The sequence below is a fragment of the Panthera onca genome, chromosome B1, assembly GCF_046562875.1.
Source record: "Panthera onca isolate mPanOnc1 chromosome B1, mPanOnc1 haplotype 2, whole genome shotgun sequence".
NCBI lineage: Eukaryota > Metazoa > Chordata > Mammalia > Carnivora > Felidae > Panthera > Panthera onca.
In genome coordinates, this window is record NC_138342.1 from 1,671,741 (window position 1) to 1,691,602 (window position 19,862).

Consider the following 19,862-nt stretch of genomic DNA (forward strand, 5'->3'; position numbering starts at 1 on the left):
GGCAGTCTGACGGCCCGGTGCCCCTCCCTGCCTCAAGCACCCGGACACAGACTTTGCCTTCCACGCCTGGGTGGGGGCCCAGGAGAGCATGGCGTGGCCCAGGTGATCGGTGCCGGAACAGGTGGGACGAGGGAGTGAGTGGGCTGGTGGTGGTGGTGGTGGTGGTAGAAGAGCTTGCCTCCACCCATCCCCGCGCCTGTCCAGGGGCCCCAGAGACCGAGATTAGAGGCACACGATCGTGCTGCATCTCAGAGGCCCACCTTCAGCTGGAGACCAGTTCGATCAGAGGAAACTGCAGTTACTCAGACACTCCCTGCACATTTCGTCACGCCCCAGCATTGCAGTTGGCTCTGGTGGGTATCGAGTAAACCCAAGGATATTGCTGCCCTTCTGGGGTACGCATTCCTTGAGGGAGACTGTCCCATCAAGCCGGTGAAAAGTCAAAACTTGGAGGTCAGGTACGGGAGTCCCCGGGATAGCAAGAAGGGGCGCTGAGCTGCAGTCTTCGAGGTCCAAAAGCGTTCTAGGGGAAGGGGAGGTGATGTACGTTCCTTCTCTAATGTACGCCAAGGTATGCCAGCCTTGCATTTCTTGGATAAACCCATCTTGTTCATGGTATCTTGTCTTTTTGTTTTACAGTATTTGGCTCATGGTTCCTTAAGATCCATGTCACACGTTACAATGACCTGCCGCCGTCCTACTCTGTCTTTGCCGGGTTTTGGTTTCAAAGTGAGGTTAGTTCCTACAGAGAGACTACAGAGTGTTCTCTGTATCCTGATTTTGAGTTACTCCTTGACTGAAGTGGAGCTCATAAATATTAGCTCTGAACTGTTGTTTTCATTGAGGAAAGATTTTAAAATACTGATGTGTTTTTCCCATGTTTGAGAATTCACTCTTTTTGTCTGTTAAGTCACAGGTTTCTGGGAATTCATACATTTCATCTCTACAAGATGTTGGCATAAGGTTGTTCATAGTATCCTCTTAGAAGCTAATTAATAGCCGCGGCAATTTTTTTTTATCATTAATCAGTTTTGTCAGTTTTATGTTGTGTATATGTTAACTCCAGTATCCAAAGTCTTTGTGGCTCTCACTAATGATTTCTTCGTGTGTCTCGTGAACTTTTTCTCCCTTATTTTGAGCCCACGTAAATTGGTACACAGTCCGAAAACTATTTGAGAACTGGATTGAAAGTGGGTTGCTCCAGAAAGTATTTGCCTTTGCTTTTATGAGGTATTTAAGGTTGTTAACCAACACAAGGGCGTTCTATTTATCTTTTATGCTGTGGAATATAGCACACAAAAGAGCACACTTCACTGAATTACCTCAAAAGTATAGCTCAGTGAATTACCGTAAGTCACATGCCCATGAACCAACCACAACAACAAACAGAATGTTGTTGCCACTTTAGAAGCTCCCACTTGTCCTTCCTCCCGGTCAGTACACGCTGCCTTCTGTCCCGGGGGAATCGCTATACTGACTTTGATGGCAAGGACCGCTTTGACTCTGATTCTGGTTTAATTACCAAAACATGCAACCTTAACCACGTAATTTTGTTTGACCTGTTCTTTGAGCTTCAGACAGCTGAAACTATTTGATATGCACTGGGGTTGGGGCTCCTGTTCCTCGGTGTTACATTTGTGAAATGCATTCATGTCATGCACGGTATTCATTTTGTTTGCTGCATGGTATTTCTGCAGACAACTATGCTTCAGCTTACCCATTCTTTCAGTCATTTCAGTGTTGGGGCTATTAATAGCCCAGAGTGAACATTCTGTGTGTCTTTTGGTGCAGTTTTGCTACCATACCTGTTGGGCATATACTTACCTGTAGAATTACTGGCTTACGGGGTATGAACATTTCAGGAAAACCCACAAATAAGTGGAAATTAAACCACACTTTTTTTTTTAAATTTTTTTTTAACGTTTATTTATTTTTGAGACAGAGAGCATGAACGGGGGAGGGTCAGAAAGAGGGAGACACAGAATCTGAAACAGGCTCCAGGCTCTGAGCTGTCAGCACAGAGCCCGACGCGGGGCTTGAACTCACGGACCGCGAGATCATGACCTGAGCCGAAGTCGGCCGCCTAACCGACTGAGCCACCCAGGCGCCCCTAAACCACACTTTTAAACAACCGGTGGGGTCAAAGAAGAAATCACAACGGACATTAGAACATACCTCGAGAAGAAAGAAAATGTGACCTTAACAAAACTTAAGGGGTGTGGTGAAAGCAGTGCCTAGGGGTTGCTTACAGCTATAAATGTATACATTAAAAGAGGAAGTCAAATCAATAACTTAATTGTATGTCTTAAAGAACTAGAAAAAGAACAGCAAACTAAACCAAAGCTAGAAGAAAGGCAATAACAAAGATTAAAGCAGAGATAAAGGAATTTGACAATGGAAGACAGAAAACCAAGGACACCAGAAGTTGTTTCTTTGAGAAGATCAAGGACGTTGGCAAGTGTTTAGCTAGACAAAGAACAAAATTGCTAAAATCAGCAATGAAAGAGAGGACATTACTGAACTTTACGGAAGTATGGAGGCTTATAAAATACTACTAAGAACATCTGTAAAATTGGGTAATGTAGATGAAATGGATAAGTTCCTAGAGATACAAACTACCAACACGGACCCCAAATAGAAAATAAGAGTGGGCCTGTGCAAAGTGAGACTGAAGCACTGAAAGTGCAAGACCAAATGGCTTCACTAGTAAATTCTGTCAAACACACAGAAGACGACTCTCTTGGATTCTAACAAAAAACTCAAGAGAGCACCTCCTAACTCATTCTGAGGTCGGTATTATCCGGATACCAAAGCCACACAAAGACACTACAGGACAAGAAAACTGCAGAGTAATATCTCTTAGGAATACGGATGCAGAAATTTTTTTGAGAGAGAAAGCACAAGTGGGGGAGGGGCAGAGAGAGAATCCCACGCAGACTGTGCACCGTCCATGCAGCTCCCGATGTGGGGCTCGAACTCACAAAACTATGAGATCATGACCTGAGCAGAAACAAAGTTGGATGCTCAGCCGACTGAGCCACCCAGGCGCCCCTGGATGCAGAAATCTTAAACAGATGGCTAGCGCAGTGAATTTAGGAGCATACTAAAAGCATTACACACCATAACCAGGTGGGTCTTTCTCCAGGAATGCAAGAGGGACTCAACCTATGGAAATCAATACAATTACTACGTTAATAGATGAGGAAAGGAAAGATAACATATGAGCCCCTCAACTGATGCAGGAAAAGTGTTTCCCAACACCCTCTCATGACAAAAACACTCAAACCAGGAACAGGAGGAAATTACCTCAACACAATAAGGGCCATATATGAAAAGCCCACAGCAAAGATACTCAATGGTAAGTCCAAGCTTTTTCCCTAAGATCAGGAATAAGACAAGGATGCTTAATTTCATCACTTCTCTCCAACATCATGCTGGAAGTTCTAGCTAAAACAATTAGGCAAGAAAGAAAAGGCATCCACACTGGAAATGAAGGAAAAGTATCTGCACACGGCACGACAGTGGAAAACTAAAGAATCCACAATACACATAAACAACTATTAGTACTTACATGAACTCAGCAAAGTTGTAGGATATGAATTCACCAATTAGTGAATACACTGATCAATCTGAAAAGGAAATTAAAACAATTCCATTTCATAGCATCAAAAAGAGTAAAATCCTTACAGTGTACACTGAAACATTGAAAGAAACCACGACAAAATCTTGCTGAAAGAAAGAAAGCTAAGTAGAAAGATACCGTATGCTCATGGATTGGGAGACTTTTCGATTGTTATGAAGGCAGTACTATGCAAAACAATACACAGAATCAGTGCAATCCCTCTCAGACACGAATGGCATTTTTTTAATAGAAATGGAAAAATCCATCCTAAAATATGTATGGAATTTCATGGGACCCAAGATAGTTAAAACAGTCTTGAAAAAGAGCAAAGTTGGAAGACTTCCCAATTTGAAAACGTATAAAGGTGCAGGAATTAAACAGTATGGTGCTGGAATAAGGATAAATAAATAGATAAGTGGAATAAAATTGAGAGCCCAGAAATGATCCCTCACCTCTATGATCAAATGATCAAATGTCAACAAGGGTTTCAAGACCATTCAGTGGAGGAGTCTCTAACATGCTTGGAAAATTGGATATTCACGTGCACAAACATGAAGTTGATTGAGTCTTTAAGCCATATACAAAAATTAATACAAAATTGATCAAATACCTAAATTTAAGAGCTAAGATCATAAAATTCTCAGAAAAGGGGTGCCTGGCTGGCTCAGTAGAACATCTGACTCTTGATCTCAGGGTCATGAGTTCGAGCCCAATGTTGAGTGTAGAGCTTACTTTAAAAAAAAACGCTTGTGGGGGCGCCTGGGTGGCTCGGTTGAGCAACCGACTTTGGCTCGGGTCATGATCTCACAGTTTTTGAGTTCGAGCCCTGCATCGGACTCTGTGCTGACAACTCAGCCTGGAGCCTGCTTCGGATTCTGTGTCTCCCTCTCTCTGCCCCTCCCCCACTCATGCTCTGTCTCTCTGTGTCTCAGAAATAAGTAAACATTAAAAAAACTTTAAAAAAAAAACACATTAGGGGCGCCTGGGTGGCGCAGTCGGTTAAGCGTCCGACTTCAGCCAGGTCACGATCTCGCGGTCTGTGAGTTCGAGCCCCGCGTCAGGCTCTGGGCTGATGGCTCGGAGCCTGGAGCCTGCTTCCGATTCTGTGTCTCCCTCTCTCTCTGCCCCTTCCTCGTTCATGCTCTGTCTCTCTCTGTCCCAAAAATAAATAAAAAACGTTGGAAAAAAAAATTAAAAAAAAAAAACACATTAAAAAAATTCTTGGGGCACCTGGGTGGTTCAGTCAGTTAAGCATCTGACTCTTGATTTCGGCTCAGGTCATGATCTCACAGTTCGTGAGTTCGAGCCCCAAGTCCAGCTCTGCACTGACAGCACAAAACCTGCTTGGGATTCTGTCTCCCTCTCTCTCTGCCTTCTCCCCAATCACGTTCTCTCTCTCTCTCTCTCTCTCTCTCTCTCTCTCTCTCTCTCTCTCAAAAATAATCATTTTAAAAAAATTCTTTGGAGAAAACATAGAGGAAAGTTGAAAACAACTTGTACAATGTGTGCAGTTGAAAAGGATTCAAGTGGAAAAAAAAGGACTCAAGTGGTAAATTTTGTATTATATTTTTCTTGGATTTGCCAATGGTTTCTTAAATATCACACCGAAAGCACAGGCGACAAAAAAGGAAAAATAGAAACATTTGACAAAGTTAAAATTTTTTGTGCCTCAAAGGAACAGTGAAAAGACAACCCACAGAATGGGAGAAAACTGCAAGCCATCTATCCTATAAGACAATAACCAGAATATTTACAGTGCTCCTACAACTCAACAAGAACAAGAAGTCAGACAACCCGATTTAAAAACTGGCAAAGTACTGCAATGGATATTTCTCCAAATAAGATAGACAAATGGAAAATAAGTACCCAAAAGGAACTCAACATCATTAGTCACCAGTGAAAAGTAAATCAAAAACCACTAAGAGATCACACTTCACACCCATGAGAATGGCTGTTATCAAAAAACAGTATTGGCAAAGATGTGCAGAAATTAGACCCCTTGTGTATTGCTGGTAGATCTATAAAATGGGGAAGCTTCTCTGAAAAAGTTTGGTGGTTCCTCAAAAAGTTAAATATAAAATTAGTACATGATCCAGCAACTCCTAGGTGGATACCCAAGAGAATTGAAAGCAGGGACTTAAACATCCCTGTACATCAGTGTTCATAGCAACATTCTTCACTATAGCCAAAAGGTGGAAACAACCCAAATGTCCATCAACAGATGAATGGGTAAAGAAAGTATAGTATATCCACACAACAGAATATTATTCAGCCTTAGGAAGAAATGAAATTCTGATACAACATGGATGAGCCTCGATACCATTATGCTAAGTGAAATAAGCTAGACATAAAAGTACAAATATTGTATGATTCCACTTACATACGGTACCTAGAATAGGCAAATTCATAGAGACAAATTAGAATAGAGGTTACCAGGGGCTGGAGGTAGAAGGGAAGGGAAGGTATCTAATAGGTACAGAGTTTCCATTTGGGATGATGAAACTTTCTGAAAATGGGTAGTGCTGATGATTGTACAACATTGCAAATGTAGCTAATGCCATTGAAATGTATGCTTGAAAAGATAAAAATGGTAGGTTTTAAAAAAAAAAATTTTGCGGGGGGCACTTGGGCGGCTCAGTTGGTGGAGCATCTGACTTCGGCTCAGGTCATCATCTCATGGTTCAGGAGTTCAAGCCCCCCATTGGGCTCTCTGCTCTCAGCACAGAGCCTCTTCAGATCCTCTGTCTCCCTCTCTCTCTGCCCCTCTCCTGCTCACACTCTTTCTCTCAAAAATAAAACATTAAAAAAAAAAAAAAAAAGATTTTCCTTTTTCAGTAATCTCTACACCCAACATGGGGCTCGAACTTACAACCCTGAGACCAAGAGTCACATGCTCTACTGACTGAGCCAATCAGGCACTCCTAAAATGGTAATTTGTATATTTTACCACAATTTTTTTTAATGTTTTCACATTTATTTATTTTTGAGAGACAGAGACAGAGCGAGACAGAGCGTGAGTGGGGGAGGGGCAGAGAGAGAAGGAGACAGAATCCGAAGCAGACTCCAGGCTCTGAGCTGTCAGCACATAGCCTGACACAGGGCTCTAACCCACGAACCGTGAGATCATGACCTGAGCCGAAGTCGGACGCTTAACCGACTGAGCCACCCAGACAATTTTTAAATAAAAAAGCTAGTATAAAATAATCTATCAGATCTCTGTATTACATAGATATAAAATCCATGTATATGTCATTTCATATATACCATTTATTATGGTCTTTATTCTTTTTCCATTTCCATCTGGAATAATTTTCCTTATGCCCAATGAACTTCTTTTAGTATTTCTTTTAGTGAATTCCTGCTGGCAATAAATTCTATTTTTGTTAATCTGAAAACGCCGTTATTTTACTTTCATTCTTGCATGATATATTTTTTTCTGAGTAAAAAATTATAAGTTTTTGCCTAATATGGTTGCCATGAGCGGCATGTGGCTGTTGAGCGCTTAGAACATGGTGAATCCAAATGGAGAGTGACGGGAAGTGTAATACACGTGTGGTTCTGAAGACTTAGCATGAAAAAAAAAGTATAAGATACCTTGTTAATAGTTTTATATTGGTTACATGTTTAGCTCATGATATTTTGAATATATTGCATTAATTAAAGATTTAAAAAAAATTCTAAGCTGGTGGGGTTTTTTTGGTGTGTGTGTGTTTAATAACTAGGTCATTCAGGGGCGCCTGGGTGGCTCAGTTGGTCGGTTTGGGCATCTGACTCTTGATTTCAACCTTGGTCATGATCTCTTGGTGTGTGAGATTGAGCCCCGAGTTGGGGCTGTCAGCGCAGAGCCTCTTTGGGATTCCCTCTCTCTCCTTCTCTCTGCCCCTCCCCCGCTCACGTTTTTCTCTCTTGAGATAAATTCAACAACAGCAACAACAACAACAACAACTAGGTCATTCCATTGTCTCCCATCTTCATTTCTGTTGCATCTAGCTGACACCTGCCTTTGAAGAGAGGTGATGATTTTCTCTGGCTAAAAGTTGTCTTTGTCTTTGTTTTCAGCAGTTTGACAATGATGTGCCTGGGTGTCAGGTTTGCTTGTATTCATCCTGCCTGGGTTCACAGGGACTCTTGAAACTGGGTGGATGTCTATCGTCAGCTTTGGAGAACTCTGCTTCTGTGGCATTCTCTCTTGCCTTTTGGGACTCCAATTACACACTGTTAGACCTTCAACTGCGTCTTATCTATTTCTTGGTCTTTTTTCTGTTTCATCAATTGTTTTTTTCTCTGTGTGCTAGTTAAGATGTTTAATACTGAATTATCTTCCAATTCATTAATCCTCTTCTGCTTTTGCTATGTCTCATCTGTTCATCTATTCTTAGTTTTAGTTATTTTTTAGTTTTAGCTAATATATTTTTTAATGTTTATTTATTTTGAGAGAGACAGGGAGAGAGGGGGGGAGGGCGGGGAACAGAGCGCAAGAGAGATCATCTCAAGCAGGCTCTGTGCTGTCAGTGCAGAGCCTGACGTGGGGCTCAATCCCACAAACTGGCAGATCGTGACTTGAGCCAAAATCAAGAGTCGGGTTCTCAACTGACTAAACCACCCAGGCGCCCCTAGTTTTAGCTAATATTCTTACAGATTTCAATCCCCAGGTGAAATTCTCCATTATTCCATCTGTTTTTACACCTTTTTCTCTAATTTCTTGAGCACATTAATTGTAATTACTCTACAGTCTTCGCATACCAGCTCCAGTATGTGACTTGCCTATGGGTTTGTTTTTAGTCTTTTGTGTTTTTATTTTCAGTCAATTTTTTACTTTTTTATTTTGACAGGCCATGACATTTTAAAAATTGTTTTTAGAGAGAATGTGTGTGAGCAGGGGAGAGGGACAGAAGGAGGGAGGGGGAGAGAGAGAGAGAGAGAGAGAGAGAGAGAGAGAGAGTGAGTCCTAAGTAGGCTCCATGTGGAACCTGATGTGGGGCTCTATCCCACGACCCCAGGATCATGACCTGAGCCAAAATCAAGAGTTGGATGCTCAACTGACTGAGCCACCCAGGTGCCCCCAGGCCACAACATTTTTAGCTGAAAGCTGACCTTGAGCATAAGACGTTGTAGGGGATGCGATATCTTCCTCTGCTAGGCACATAGAGCAGGTGCCAGTCACCTCAGCCTGGTTGCACATTAAGTTATATTAAGGCTGTGTTGTCGTTCGCTAAGCTCTGTCTACTGGGTCACTTCCCACTGTCAGGATGCCACGAGAGCTTCCCAGTGAGCACTGGGGCGCCTCTCTCTGCTTAGGCCTGATCTATAATCCTTGTCTTTTCAGCTTGGTAAAATTGCCAGACCTCTACTCTGCTTCTCAGGGTCTTTCTTCATCCCAGAAGCTTTATCTTTTAGCTTCCTGCCTACAGGGTATGAGAATTTGGCAGTGTCTTGAGAGAAAAACTGTCAGGTTCAGTAACTTATCCTCTCACTGGGATTATAGCCCCAAGTCAGTTTTGTCTTTTCACCGCAGAAGACTTCCCAATAGTATCCTCTTTTCAGACAAAGCCTTGCTTCTCAGCCCTGTGTCCTAAGTACTGGAAAACACTCAGGGAAAAATGGACCCCCGTGCCTAGGTCTTTAGGCCCTCTCCCATTTCTTAAACATCTGTGTTTTTCTTATATTTTGTGTATGTATGTACATATTTACACATATATGTATATGTATATGTACATATACATATGTATATACATATATTTACACATATATGTTCTAGTTAAGTCAATAATCAGGAGTGTATCATGGTGACTCTGTTGTTCCTGTATCAGATAGTGGCTGGTGTGTTCTTTCACACCAGCCATGTATCCAATCTTTTACCTCAATTTCAGACATCAAATAACTTCAAATGTCAGGTGCTATTTTTCCTTACAGGCTTTCATCGTCCTGTTCTAATTTGGGCTGGATATTTTTTTTCAATTTTTAACTTTTTTTTTTAACCCCTACTAGGGAGTTGTCCCACCTCCTCAACTGAACTTGTAATTATATTTTCTCTCCTATTTTTTCTTTGTTTCTTTATTTCTTCTTTTTTTTTTTTTTTTTAGAATGTGCAATCGGAGGGGAGGGGCAGAGAGAGAGAGAGAGAGAGAGAGAGAGAGAGAGAGAATCTTAAGCAGACTCTACGCTCAGCGCAGAGACCGATCCAGAACTCAATCCCACAATCCTGGGATCAGGACCTGAGCCGAAATCAAGAGTCAGATGCTCAACTGACTGAGCCACCCAGGCCCCCTTGCTCCTATTTCCATCTGCCTTTTTCTGCTTTTTGTATAATCTTAACTTTATCTTCCAACCCAACTGCTGGTTTTCTTTTACAGTTTTGGTTATACATTTAATTTCCAAGCCGTTCTCCATCACTCTCAAGATTGGGTGACCCTTGAGGTCACATGTCTGTTATAAGACAGAGGAGAGAGACTTAACAGTCTCAGGCGTATGTGGGAACTAGACCTATGGGCATACCTTATTTTACTGTGCCTCGCTTCAGCGAGCTTCAGCTATGCTGAGTCTTTTACAAATTGAAGGTGTACAGCAACCCTGTGTCAAGCAAGTCTGTTGGCCCCATTTTTCCAGAACTGTTTGTTCAGTCACGTTTTGGAAATTCTCACAACATTTCAAACTGTTTCATTATTATTGTATTTGTTGCGGTAACCTGTGATTACAACTCACTAAAAGTTCAGGTGATGGTTAACATTTTTGGGCAGCAAAGCATTCTTAAATTAAGGTATGGCATTTTTTTTTTTTTTTTTGTATACAAAATGCTATTGCACATTTAACAGACTATAGTGTACTGCAAACATAACTCTTATACTGGGAAACCAGAAGTTTATTTGACTCACAGTTTTAGGACCTTGTGCAGCGGTCTGGAACCAAACACCCACTATCTCCCAGGTATGCCTGTCCTGGTACTTTAGGGTTTGTTGTCATGTTACAGTCTGTTTACCTGAAAAATGCAGTTTGAATCTCCAGAATTGTTGTCCATATAATTCTACATTGTATGTGATTTTCTTTCAGAATTTTGAAATCCACGCTCCACTATCTAGCACCAAATGTTGTTACTGCTAAGACGTTTAGTGAGAAATTTTCCCTGTGTCTTTTTTTTTTTTTTAACGTTTATTTAGCTTTGAGAGACGAGAGAGAAACAGAGCGTGGGGGGGGGGGCGGTGCAGAGAGAGAGGGGCACAGAAACCGAAGCAGGCTTCAGGCTCTGAGCTGCCAGCACAGAACCCGATGCGGGGCTCGAACCCACTGACGGTGAGATCATGACCTGAGCTGAAGTCGGACACTCAACCCACTGAAGCACCCAGGCGCCCCCCTCCCTTTTTTTTTAAAAATATGACTTCCTCTTTTTCTTTCTGCATGTTTTAGGCCGTTTTATTTATCTCTGACTTTCTACAATTAGTCACCATCCTCAGTGGACTCTTTCAACCTGGACACTCAAGTCTTTATTTCTGGTAAACTGTATTTCTTTCCAAAGTTATTTCCCTCCACTTTTCCCCCTAGAACCCTTAGAAAGTTGTGGGATCTCCTGGTTTGAACTTTTATAAGTCTCATTTCTCTCCAAGAAATGTTTTCTGTATCTTTTTGTTCTACTTTCTGGATAACTTCCCGGACATTATCTTGCAATGCTTCTGCCGAATTTCTTTTACAATTTTGCCTATATTTTTAGTTTCCAAGACTATTTTCTTAAATATCTTTCAGGATATTAGCAGCTTTTTGAAAATTTTCTGATTCCTTCCATTAACACTTTCTTTGCCTGTCCCTTTCATACACGTTGTTTTTTAATCTGTGCTTGAGCCTTTTTTTTTTTTTTAATGTTTATTTTTGAGAGAGACAGAGTCAGAGCGGGAGCAGGGAGGGGCAGAGAGGGAGACACGGAACCCGAAGCAGGCTCCAGGCTCTGAGCTGTCAGCACAGGGCCTGATGTGGGACTCAAACTCATGAACTGCGAGATCATGACCTGAGCCAAAGTCAGCCGGTTAACCGCCTGAGCCACCCAGGTGCCCCTGTGCTTGAGCTGTTTCTTAAATGACTGGTGATCCTTGACTGTTTCTCATGTTTACAAGCTGATTAGAAGCTCCACGTGGGTAGTTTATTGACCTACAGACTTCAATTTAGGGTGAGCGTCAAGAACGGCCTGATTATTTGCTATCCCCAAACGATATAGTATGTATGTTCATATCTGTCCTCACGTTGTTAAGTTTCTGCAGAGAATTCCCTGTGCCCTGCTTGGGGACAGAAGCTTGCTGCTATGGTTCTGCTTGGGGCAAAGAAATGGCCTGAGCAGAGGTGTCCAACCGTTCTTTCTACAGACTTAATAAAGCCAGAAATTAGAAAAGGCTTTCATTGTTATGTAATGCTTACGGGTTATGAATTGTGAAATAATGAACTTATCTAATTTTTTGTTAAAAGTTGTCCTGTGTTATTAGTGCGTATTCATATCTTGGTCAACAATATTTATTAAAAAAAAATTTTTTTTAAGTTTATTTATTTTTGAGACAGAGAGAGACAGAGCATGAATGGGGGAGGGTCAGAGAGAGGGAGACACAGAACCTGAAACAGGCTCCAGGCTCTGAGCTGTCAGCACAGAGCCCGACGCGGGGCTCGGACTCACGGACCGCAAGATCATGACCTGAGCCAAAGTCAGCCGCTTAACCGACTGAGCCACCCAGGCGCCCCAACAATATTTATTGCATTATGAAAGTAATAAAACTTCACTTTTACAAAAACATATCCAACATATGCTGCCTTTCCCTGCAAGTTAGTTCTAAGAGGCTCTCGGTGTGCTGAATAGCCATCACCAAGCTTAAGTCCTCTCTAAGGTCACTGCCCACACCTCCCTGTGACCACTCACACTCTTGCTGGACTGAGCTTCTCTTACTTCTAAGCGTATATAAGACCTTTCCTGGCCTTTATGTTGTACATTCTCCCTTGTGATGGTTAATTTCCTGTGTCAACCTGACTGGGCTACAGGTGCCCAGACATTTGGTCAAGTGTGACTCTGGATGTATTTGTGAAGATGAGATTAGCATTTGGATCAGTAAACTGAGCAAAGCAGATTGCCCTCCCCCGTGTCAGTGGGACTCATCCAATCAGTTGAGAGCCTGAAGACAAAGAAAAGACGGAGCTCCCACTGCCTGAGTATCTCTGAGCTGCATCGTTGTTTCCTACCCCAGGACTCAGACCAAATCAGCAGTTCTTCCTGGGTCTCCAGCCTACAGGCTTTTGGACTAGAATTATACCATTGACCTGCTTGGTTGTCAGGCCTTTGGACTTGAACCGGGTTTCCAGCTTGCTGCCTGCAGATTTCAGGACTTGCCAGCCTCCATCATTTTGTGAGCCAATTCCTTACAATAAATCAGCCTCAGTCCCTCTCTTGCACACACACACGTACATAGAGGTTGGTACTGTTTCTGTGGTGAATGCTAATACACTCCTCAAGGTGGGGGGGTGAAGATGAATTCTTAGGGGGAGAAACAAATTTTAGATATTACAATGTTTTGTGGCCCTCCAGAGCTTAGCCTTGCCAGACAAAATCTTATTCCTTAGTATTTAACTCCCCCCCCCTAATTTCTTATGCATTTTTCCTCAGGGGAAGCTAATGAAATACAAAGGTTGAGAACAACTGCTCATGTCTTTGCTTCATCACTTGTTTGCCAGAAGCACCCTCTGCACCCTACAAGGTTGTCAGGAGTGTCCTGCACCCCAATCTTGCTCCCCTGACATCCATTCTCTATACAACATCTGGAGTTCTGTCAAAAATACACATCCTACCCTGACACACTCTATTCAGAACCCTCCATGGCTCCCAGTTGCATTTAGAACAAAATCCGGCTTCCTTGCGGATGACCGCAGTTTCGACCATCTTCACTTGCTCTAGCCACAGTTGGCTTTGTAGTTTCCTGGGACCTAGGGAGCTTGTCTCTGCTCCACAGTCTTGCATTGCTGAAATGCCTTTTCTGTGAGTGACTGGCTCTTGCTCAGTTCACCTTAGAGAAGTTTCCCTGGTCTGTGGCCCTCAGAGGAACTCCCAACTGTATCACCCTGTGCTCAGCCAGAACCTAAAAGTCACACCAGAGCCACAGCTGAATTGGAATTCTGGCCCTGCCTCTGACTATCAGGATGACTTTGGACAAATCCCTTAACATCTATGAACTTCAGTCTCTCATCCACAATATAGAGCTAATGGTGCCTATCTCAAGAGTGGTTATGTGGATTAGATGAGAGGATACAGCAGCAGGCAGAGTGGCTGGTACATAACTATTTGACAAATGGTCATTATTATGTCATTCATTCATCCAGCAAATACTGGATTGGTGTGTGCCCAGCCCTTGCTTGGCAGGAGCTGGGATTCACAGGTGCATGAGTCAGGCACTCCCATGTCCTCCCAGCCCCCTAAGACCTCTCCGGGGATACTGGTGAATACCAAAAATCTCAATCTAGTGTCTATGTGCTATGATAAAGGAAAGCAAAGGGGCTGTGGGAGAAGGGAGTGTCTGACCCAGCCCCCATGGGGTGGGGAGCAGCCCAAGACTTTGTTTACCTGGAGGAGTGTCAAAGGAGGTTGAGCAGGCTTCCCCCACCCACTCTCTCAAACACCACCGTCAGGGCAGGGTCATCCAAAACCCTCTGGGAGGGGGGAGGGGCCTTTATTTTGCTGACAAGTAGAGTCCCTGAAGGGCTTTAAGCAGAGGGTTGATTTAGCTCATTCTGGTTGTGTCATGAAGAATGGGTCAGAGGATTTGAAGACGGTGACTGCAGCTGGGGCAAGGGTGAGGTTAGGCAAAGAGATGTGGGCAGGCCCAGAGCTAATGGTATCTCGGCCCTGTAACCACCCACAGAACCCGAGGGGGAAAGGATGTTTTTGGTGTCTCGGTGACTGTGATAAGTGGGGCGCTCAGGAATGCAGGGCCTAGGCAAAGGACCGCTCCTGTCCTAAGGGCAGAACTGTACCTGGGGCTTGCTGATGATGGGCAAGCGGCCCGGGGAGGAAGAGGGTCCAGGCGGAGAGCTTAGATTTCTGACCTGGGAGTCTGAGGCCCCGCGGGGCAGAGAGCACTGGAAGGCCTGGGACGGTCGGAGGCACGCCCTGCGAGGTGGGTGAACGCGAGGTCGCGAGAAACGTCGGGACCATCCGGGACCTTGCCCGGTCACTAGGCACCAGAGCCCCGGACGCGGGAGCAGGGAGAGGGCGAGCTCGGGAAGGGCGTCTGCAGGCCCTGGGGTCCTACGCTAACCGACAGGTGTGCCGGGCCGGGCCCTGGTACAGCCACGGCTGCTCTGCACAGGCTGCTCCATCTCCCAGGGCGGACCCCGACCCGAGGCGCCCGGGCTCTCGGGGCAGCAGCTCCGCGCACCGCTGGGCCAGGCGCCCTCCGGAACCCCACCCAAGCCCACGAGGCAGGTCGTTCTCATCCCCAGCGAGTCACCTGGGTTCTGACTAGGGGACCGGCCCAAGGTCACAGAGCCAGAAAGTGGGGGAGGCGGACTCGCACCCAGAGCCGGACCAAGGTCACCGGGCCCCTCCCGGCGGGCCAGAGCCCGGTTCCCGGCCTGGTGCATCCCGGGGGCCGGGCCGGCCTGCGGCACCCGGGGGGCGGGGCGCAGGACGCCGGGGCGTATGCGTGCCTGTCAAAGAGGCGGAACTCCTCGTCTCCAACCCTGTAGTTCGTCCACCGCGGGCGACGGTGCCTCGCGCCGGCACGGCCCTTCCGTCCAACTACAACTCCCAGAAGGCCAAGCGACGCGGGCGTGACTGGGCTGTGCGTACAGCGACGGTGACGTCACCGGCGCAGGCGACTCCCCCCAGCCCCCGGCTCAGCCCCTCTCGGCGTCCGGGCGCTCGGCCGCGCGAGGCTTGACGGGAACCGTGGTCATCCCACCGTGTGTCCCCGGCGGCGACGCGGGCGCGCGAACTCCCACTCCCGGCGTGCCCTGCGCGCCGGCGCTCGTTAACGGCGGGAGGGGGCGGGCGAGGCAGAGGGGGAGCGGCGCTCGGGAGGGCGGAGTAAGGCGTGGGGGGGGGGGAGGGCGCCCACACCCCTCCCCCTCCCCGCCGCTCCTTCCCCCTCCCCCGACGTAAACTGGGATCCCTTTCCCCTTGTGTCCGCCATATTGGACTCTAACTCTGGTCAGCGGCGGCGCCGGGCCCGGTGGACTCGCTGTTCCTCCCGCCCAGCGGCCTCCCCGCAGCTCCCGCCCGCCCGGCCCTCCCCGCCCGGAGGCGACCCCGCGTAGCGCCCCCCCCCGCCCTCGGCCGGCCGGAGCGCCCCGCCGCCGCCTCAGCCTCCCCGCCTTCCCCGCCCTCCGCCGCCGCCCGCGGCCCCGCGCCCGCTCCGCGCCCTCTCCCCGCCCGCCCGCCATGAGCCCGGCCGACGCCAAGCGCGGGGCCAAGCGCCGGAAGAACAAGCGGGGCGGCGGCGGCGGCTCGGGCGGGGGCAACGGCGGTGCGGGCGGCGGCAAGGCCGGCCCGGCGGCGGCGCTGCGCGGCTCCCAGGCCGCGGGCCTGGCGGCCCCGGGCGGCGCGGCGGCGGCCAACGGGCCCCTCGGCGCGGGCGCGGGCGCGGGCGGCGCCGCCCCCGGAGGCTACTTCGAGGTAAGCGGCGGCGGCGGGGGCGGGGGCGGGGTGGGCGGGCGGACGCGGGCGGCCCTCCCGCCGGGGGCCGGACTCCGCGCGGGTTAACGGGCGGGCCGGGGCCGGGGCCGCCGGCGGCTAGCGCGGTGACAGCCTTCCCGCGGGCTGCCCGCGCCAGGTGCCGGCATCTCCTGGGTGCGGCGCGCGGCGCTGCCTGTGCCTCTGCCCACCTGCGCGCCGCTGTCACGGACCCGGGGGTGGTGCCATCTCGCCCCGCGCGGAGCGCGTCCTTGAAATTGCTGGTGTGCAATTCCAGGAGAATTAGGAGTCAGGTGACGAGCGGGGCTTCCCTTCGTAGTTGGGAGTGCTTTCAAATGTTGTTTCACGGCGGCTGCCTTCTGCATCCCTTGCAAGTGATGACTGAGTAGTGCCTGCCTCGAAGTTTTCTCTTTCGGCTCCGATACGGTCGTTTGAGAGCCACCTGACAGTCTTCCGGAGCCCAGCTTTTTAAAAAAGTTTTGGGGGTCATTGGGGGTCTGGTTACTCAGACATATATTCAGTGTCTGAACTTAAGGAATTTGAAAAATGAGTTTTTTCTCCCGTGTTGTTGATGAAAGCAGCAAGCACACAGTGCATGTACCAGTTGTGGGTTGCTGCACCTTTGTTCCTCTGACATCGGTCACAACACTTCAGAAGACACGATGGTAGTAGGAGGGTGTGCACCTGACACGGTCATTTCCAGTCGTTCACTTGGCTACTGAAAGATAACGGACTTTGCGAAAGTCGCGTCTTTAGAACCGTTAAATTCAGTTCTTTTAAAGACATTTGCAATTTAAAAGAAAGCCTCATCAGGAGTATTTGTGTGCGAAATCACGAGGCAAAGTGTTTTATGCAAGATTCTAAATATTGTTTAGGAATGGTCTGTAGTGAGAGCAGATACATGATTGCACGTGGTATGGCTTTCTGATGCTTTTGCTATTAAGTGAACATACAGTAACGCATGTGTACTTTCGTTTCAGTTTAAAGTATTTTCAGTGTTCTCTGTAGTGTAAAAAGTGCGGTTGTGGGAGCTTTCTTTCGATGATGTTGTCACGTTTGTTTGGGATCCTGGATCATAGGCCTGGACTTCATTCTACAGAGGTTACCCTTTTCCAACACCCTGGAGAGCAACACAGGTGTAGTTGTTGGGGTCAAGGATGAAGTTTGGGCATTTGGATCTTTGAGCTGTAAATTAAGGGTAGTGTTTGCTGCTGCTGGGGAGGTAAGAGTAGGCCGTCTGCCTATGCAAATCCTTTACAAAAATGTTGATAATATTTGCTATAGCTTGGTGTAAAATATACCACTTCTACCCATTCAGTAAAAACAAGTTGGTGATACTATTGTTTCAGGTTTTAATAAATCCCACTTATTTTGCAATATTTAGCTAAAACAGTCTTCTTTTAGTTTATTATTCCAATCACATTACTCAAACTCATATATAACCATCTATCTAGTATGATTTTTGACAAGACTGCCTTACTGTTAAACTTATGAGTCAAGGTTTTTGACCACGATCCCCTGTGAGAAATAAGATATATTAAGACCTGTAGTGCCTGCTTCCTCTTACACAACAGAAGTTTTACAAAGTGGTGTGTATATATATATATATTTAATGTTTTTATTTTTGAGAGAGAGAGAGAGAGAGAGCGAGAGCATGAGCATGAGCAGGGGAGGGGCAGAGACAGAGGGAGACACAGAATCCGAACCAGGCTCCAGGCTCTGAGCTGTCAGCACAGAGCCTGATGTGGGGCTCCAATTCACAGACCGTGAGATCGTGACCTGAGCCAGGTCAGGTGCTCAACCGACTGAGCCACCCAGACGCCCCTACAAAATGATATTCTGATATTTTTTTGTCTTTTCTATTTCATTCCGTTTCATTAATAAAACGGTTGTAGTACACAGAATTACTTTACTGTGTTCTATTGATTTGTGACTTGTGCTCTGAGAAACATTCTCTGTAAAGTTGTATCTTAAGTTTTTTCACTCATATGTGGAATTTGAGAAACTTAGCATGAGACCATAGGGAAAGGGAAGGAAAAATAAGTTACAAACAGAGAGGGAGGCAAACATAAGAGACTCTTAAATACAGAGAACAAACTGAGGGTGGATGGGGGGGGCAGGAGGGGAAGATGGGTGATGGGCACTGAGGGTGGATGGGGAAGGTGGGGGAGAGGGGAAAATGGGAGATGGGCACTGAGGAGGGCACTTGTTGGTACGAGCACTGGGTGTTGTATGTAAGCCATGAATCATGGGACTCTACTCCCAAAGCCAAGACTGCACTGTATACACTGTATGTTAGCTAACTTGACAATGTTATTAAATAAAGTATCTTAAGTTTTAAAAAATCTTCACAAGTATTTTTGATAACAGTGCATGAAAGATACCCATGGTGGCAAAGCTGAAAGTGTTCTTGATAACTGATCACAAAAATTTTTACTGTAATTCTGAAGCCTCTGGATTGTCTCCCCATAGATGGTGAACTCTTTGGGGGAACCTTGTCTGGTGCAGAAGAGGCATTCAAAGAAGTGTTTGTCAACAAACAACAGAGAGTGGGTACTGGCCTTGCATTTCCAGAAGAAGCTTCTGATTGATTCCGGGGTTGCATCCTTTCCATTCTATGTAGGGTCACCAGGGCAGAAGGTATCTGAGAGAGGAGTAAGAGTGGAAGGACGGTCTGGATTCCCAGGAGGCGTCCTGTGTTCTGGGCACAGCACTGAGTGTTAGCCGAGGACCACCTTCATCAGGGTAGCTGCTCAGGCACAGAGGGCCTTTGTGCATGTGGGTGGCTTCTACACAGAAGTAAGGGCTGAGGGGTAAGTAGGAAGATACAGTGTAGCTTATAGAGTCTTTGGCTGCAAAACTTGAGTATACAACTTGATAGGCTCTGTGCCCTCAAGCAAGCTGTCAAACCTCAGGCTGCTTCAGTGTTCTAAGTGATCTGGCACCTAGCTTCTAGGGTTATTGTACGAATTAAATAAATAAACAGTGCCTGGTGGCACGCACTGTTACGTATGTACACAGTCATTATTTTCCAGGAGGCTGGGCTGGACTTTATTAAGGACTTTGCCACAGGATGCTATCGATCAAGCTTTTTCCGCTTGTGGAATGGGAACACAGTATGCGGTCAAGAACAGTGGGCATGGCTGGGTCTTGGATAAGCCCCGTTCTAATAGCCTCATTTGGTGGTCTGCTCTGATGCAACAATAAAGGGTTGGCCCTGAAATGAAAAGTTGGTGGTGAAGGGTATCATGAATATATCTTATTGTTTTGCATTTCTATTTTAAAATATAATTTTCATAATGTTCATGGTGTATTGAGTGAATAAGGAAGCTTATAAAACAGAAAACGTTTGTAGCTCATTAATAATTTATTTATTTATTTATTTATTTATTTATTTTTTTAATGTTTATTTATTTTTGAGACAGAGAGAGACAGAGCATGAACAGGGGAGGGTCAGAGAGAGAGGGAGACACAGAATCTGAAGCAAGCTCCAGGCTCTGAGCTGTCAGCACAGAGCCCGACGCGGGGCTCGAACTCACGGACCATGAGATCATGACCTGAGCCGAAGTCAGACGCTTAACCGACTGAGCCACC

At 46.3% G+C, this 19,862-nt stretch overlaps 1 protein-coding gene across 3 annotated transcripts in view; it reads left to right on the forward strand.

Moving 5' to 3' along the window:
- Window positions 1-14,053: 14,053 nt before the first annotated feature.
- FAM193A (family with sequence similarity 193 member A) overlaps window positions 14,054-19,862 on the forward strand; it is a 161,134-nt gene continuing 155,325 nt past the window's right edge. For 2 of the 3 annotated variants that reach the window (XM_078446360.2, XM_078446361.2), the window contains exon 1: window positions 15,667-16,250. In XM_078446360.2, coding sequence (XP_078302486.1) covers window positions 16,017-16,250 — 234 coding nt within the window. In that variant the 5' untranslated portion in view covers window positions 15,667-16,016. Of the gene's footprint in view, window positions 14,752-15,666; window positions 16,251-19,862 lie in introns of those variants that run through there. The other variant, XM_078446363.2, reaches the window with a different exon arrangement.